Source organism: Dipteris shenzhenensis, chromosome 8, assembly GCF_047967505.1.
Source record: "Dipteris shenzhenensis isolate YYH24624 ecotype China chromosome 8, Dip_SZ_1.0, whole genome shotgun sequence".
Lineage (NCBI taxonomy): Eukaryota > Viridiplantae > Streptophyta > Polypodiopsida > Gleicheniales > Dipteridaceae > Dipteris > Dipteris shenzhenensis.
Window position 1 is genome coordinate 32,383,763 of NC_141603.1, and position 4,600 is coordinate 32,388,362.

Consider the following 4,600-nt stretch of genomic DNA (forward strand, 5'->3'; position numbering starts at 1 on the left):
TCTTAAACCTCGCAATCAGCTGCTCTCTTGCACTCTTTGGCAGTCTACTCATGATCATCCTGCATCTCCTCGAGCTCAAGCAAGCGAGAAAAGGCTCTCTGACTGCTCTGCATCATGGCTACCATGGCGAAAGCTGTCATCGGGGCCTCTGTGACCACCAGAGGTGCTATTGGGCATGGAAAGCACTTCTTCCTTCACACTGGGGTTGGACTTGTCACTCGCATCCATGGTGTCCTTGCCGGATCTTGTCTGAACCATAAAGCAATCGTTATCCCTGATTGAACCTCCCTATCTCAGGAAATAACTTTTGAAGCTCTCATATCAATGTAGCAGGGAGAAAGACGAACTCATACTCTCTCCTACTAACCGCTGACTTGAACTGAGAGAATAATGCACTAACACAAGTGGAAGCTGTGAGACGAGCATGAGAATCTGAGGATGAATATAAGGGGCCTCTGAAGAGGGAAAATGAACTGAATAAATGTCTGCCCAATAGGGCTGAATACAACTGTAGATAACTGAAAGAATAAGTATTGTATGGAAGGAGAACCTTCTATGCAAAAGACTGGAGAAGTTACTGTATGGAGGGGAATACCCCTCATTGTAGAGCTGTAGACTGAGGGTTGCTCTGATGCAGACACTTTGCTGCTGCTGTCCGTACTGAACTGGGCCTGTAGGTAACCCTGTAGAGATCGTGGCTGAGGGACAGATCTGCTGTTGTCTGGCCCAGCCTCATCTGCTGCTGATCCAGTGCTGTTGACTAAGGACTGCTGTTCCAGCTCAAGCCTGAAGATGGATGAGAAATGAGGCCCATGGGGGCCGCCTATATAGGCCACCAGCGCCATTAAAACTGACCGACTAGGGCCTGGATCTCACCGACCAGACCCCTAGCCTGCTGACCTGTCCAGACTGGTGTTGGATCTACTGCAAGCACCGACTGCAACGTGGCTGTTGATGTGGCATGGCTGTATGGCACTCCTGCTGGCTGCTGCAGGTGCTGAAGCAGTGACATGTCTGCTGTGGCTGCCTGCTGCGTTGACGTGGCTGCTGATACAGCCAGTTAGCTCCAGGTGCTGCCTGTGTGGGTGCCACTAGGCTGCTGCTGATTGCTCAGCCCTAGCAGTATGGCCATGGGCTGTAGATGCCTGTGACAGGTGATCGTGCAGGTTACCCCTCATTTACCCCAGGACATTTTTCAAACCCTTATCTCTCATCCAGTTTATTACCTTTGCAGCATCGATTTCCCGCCCAACTGCTGCATAAATGTTAGACAGTATCACATAAGGTGCAGAATTTTCTGGATCCAGATCAAACAAATGCTTGGCAGCACGTTCTCCTCGTTCCACATCAACCAGGCATCTACATGCACCAAGCAACGCCATAAATGACACAGCTGTAGGTTTAAAAGGCATCCTGAAAATCAATTCCTCTGCCTCATCCAACAATCCTGCTCTCCCAAGTAGGTCAATCATGCAGTCGTAGTGATCCACATCAGGGGAAATGGCATAGTCCTGCATCATGGAATTGAAAAAGTAGCAGCCTTCATTGACCAGACCAACGTGGCTACATGCAGCAAGAATACTGACGAAAGTCACTTTGTTCGGAATGATCCCTTCACCTTGCATTTGAACAAACAATTGTACAGCCTCCTTGCCCTGCCCATGTTGGGCATGCACTGCAATCATGGCAGTCCATAAGATCACATCTTTCTTCAGGACTTTATCAAAGATTTTCCGTGCAACAAGCAGGCTGCCACACTTGCCATACATGTTAACAAGGCCAGTTGCCACAGCGACATCTGAGTCCAATCCTTCGTCCACAATGCAGGCATGAATCTGTTCACCTTTGGCTAACTCTGTGCAGTCAGCACATGCCTCAAGGACGCTCACGAACGTTGCTTTCACAGGAATTAAGCCTTCCAAGTGCATTTGGTCAAAAAGTTTGAGTGCCTCCTTGCTTTTCCTATGCAGAACATATGCCGAGATCATGGCCGTCCATGATACTGCATCACGTTTAGACATCTTTTCAAACTTGGTAAGTGCATCCTCTATGCTGCCAAATTTGCCATACATGTTCACCAATGCATTCCCCAAAACTGTGTCTGGTTCAAATCCATTTTCTATGATGCGGATATGCATTCGCACTCCGTCGTTTATTGCTGCCTCACAAACACAGGCATCAAGAATGCTCACAAAGGTAACCTTGTCAGGCAATACCCCTTCCCACTGCATGCGATCAAAGAGTTGCAATGCATCCCAACCCTTCCCACAATGTGCATATACTGCCATCATGGTGTTCCATGAAACCACATTTCGCTCAGGCATCTTGTCCAACAGCCATCGAGCAGCATCCAGGCTGCCAGACTTGCCGTACATGTTCATAAGGGCAGTCCCCAGAACAACATCTAAATCAACTCCTATGTCTAGGATGCAAGCATGTGTATGCTCACCTTCAGCCAGGAGTGCCTGGCCAGCACATACATCGAGAATGCTAACAAAGGTAACCTTGTCTGGGGTTACTCCTCCGTGTTGCATTTTGTGGAAGAGCTGGAAGGCTTCCTTGGCTTTCCCGTGCTGAGCATAAGCTCCAATCATGGCATTCCATGTGATCAGGTTCCGATCAGGCATACTATCAAATACATCATGCGCCTCCACCAACCTGGCACACTTGCCATACATACTCAAAATAGCCGTTCCTAGAACGATATCCTGCTCACATCCCCCAGTTGATGAGCGAATGTGCATCTTCTTGCCTTCAGCCACGGCTGCTATGCTGGCACATGCAGAAAGGCTATTTATATAGGTCACGTTGTCTGGAAGCACTCCTTCTTGCTGCATTTTATCCAATAGTCCGAGGGCTTCATTGTTCAGGTCAGACTGTACGTATACTGCAATCAGGGAGTTCCATGAAACCACATTTCGCTCAGGCATTCTGTTAAACATCCTTTGAGCATCCTTGAGGCTACCACACTTGCGATACATGTTGACAAGGGCAGTTCCTATAACCACATCTAACACGAAGCCACTTTCTACAAGAAGGACATGTATCCACCTACCATGAGCAAGGGCTGCCTGGCTGGCACACGCAGAGAGGATGCTGAGTAAAGTGACCTTGTCTGGAAGTACTCCTCTCCCTTGCATCTGATCAAAGAGTTGCAAGGCATACTCGCACCGACCATGCTGTACAAATGCAGCAATCATGGCAGTCCAGGAGATTATATTCGGCTTAAGCATTTGATCAAACATGATCCGTACATCCTCCAGGCTTCTGCAGTTGCCATACATGGTAAGTAGGGCATTGCCCACAATAGGGTCTGATGCAAGCCCACTACTTACAATGCGGGCATGCAGACGCTTGCCTTCAATTAACGTATACTCGCAACAACATGCAGAGAGTGTGCAAACAAATGTGATACTATCTGGCAGCACTCCTTCGCAATACATTTGCTCTAAATAACGGAGGGCAATTTGACCCTGCCCTTGCCGTACATGTGCCCTTATCATGACATTCCACATGAATACATTTCGATGTTCGGTGTCTTCAAATAATGTGAGTGCGGTTCCAAGCGCGCCACATTTATTGTACATCTGTATGAGCAGGGCTCGTAGAAATACGTTTCGCTCGAGCCCACTGCCAATAATGTGGTCATGGACGCGCTTGCCTTCCGACAAGGCCTTCACATTCCCACACCATTGTAATAGAGAAGTGTACAAAGCAGAATCCACGTGAATCGCAGGTTGGTCCAAGCGATCGAGCATCTTCTTACATGGGTCGTGGCCCGAGTGGCTTACAGATGAGTCTTCTTTAGGATGCAATAACCTCGTCGACCTTCTCGAACATCTCTCATACAAAGAGAATCCCATTTCTGACAAAGTGCTTGAACCTTGAAAGGCTTCATGGCGCTGGGCACGCCAAACTGCCCAGTACCATCGCCATTCCGGCAAGGGAAGTTGAGCCACCTGTCTGTGTAGAGCTCCTCCTCTTCCAAGATAAGCCCTCTGCGTAGTGGCAACTTGGACATTGGAATGGTTCGGAGGAACACTTTCCTGGATGGAAAGCTCTTTCCAGCCCGGAATCGCCTACGCCGGTTTATTCCCCGGCGTGGAGGGTCGACGGGAGGGTTCCAATGACTTACACGTGGCGTACAACGGTATGGTAGTTAGTGGTGTAGTTAAGTGGGTGTTATGTTTATTTATTTTTAAACGTGGTTGGTTAAGTGTTTTTAGGTAAGGTTAAGAGTTTTAGTAGGTGTAGCTAGGGATAGGAAATTCGTCTTTGAAAGAGTCCAAAACGGACGGCGGAGATTCATCCTCCGTCGAACATGGACCTTTACGTATAGAGGAATAGGCTCGGAGGATATTTCGCTCAAGAACTTGCTTAGAATCCGACAAACGGCGAGTCGCCATTGCGCCAAATTGGAATGGCCAACATCAATTCATTCCCCCACGCGCATGGCTTCGAAGAGGCGCCACGTATATGCCACATGTACGCCTTGGATAGTGCATCAAATGGCCCACGTGCAATTGTGCAATGTCATCCCTCATACATGCAACATCATCAGATCTTGGTTGTCGTTTCGTTCGACCTTCAGTGCCTATTT

General features: G+C 48.4%; 1 protein-coding gene across 1 annotated transcript; it reads right to left on the reverse strand.

The window, feature by feature from the left end:
• Positions 1–205: 205 nt before the first annotated feature.
• Positions 206–3,997, reverse strand: LOC147899391 (pentatricopeptide repeat-containing protein At5g39350-like). Its single transcript, XM_087378455.1, has one exon. The coding sequence runs from the start codon at positions 3,861–3,863 to the stop codon at positions 1,179–1,181; it is 2,685 nt and encodes an 894-aa protein (XP_087234581.1). The 5' UTR covers positions 3,864–3,997; the 3' UTR covers positions 206–1,178.
• Positions 3,998–4,600: the final 603 nt, after the last annotated feature.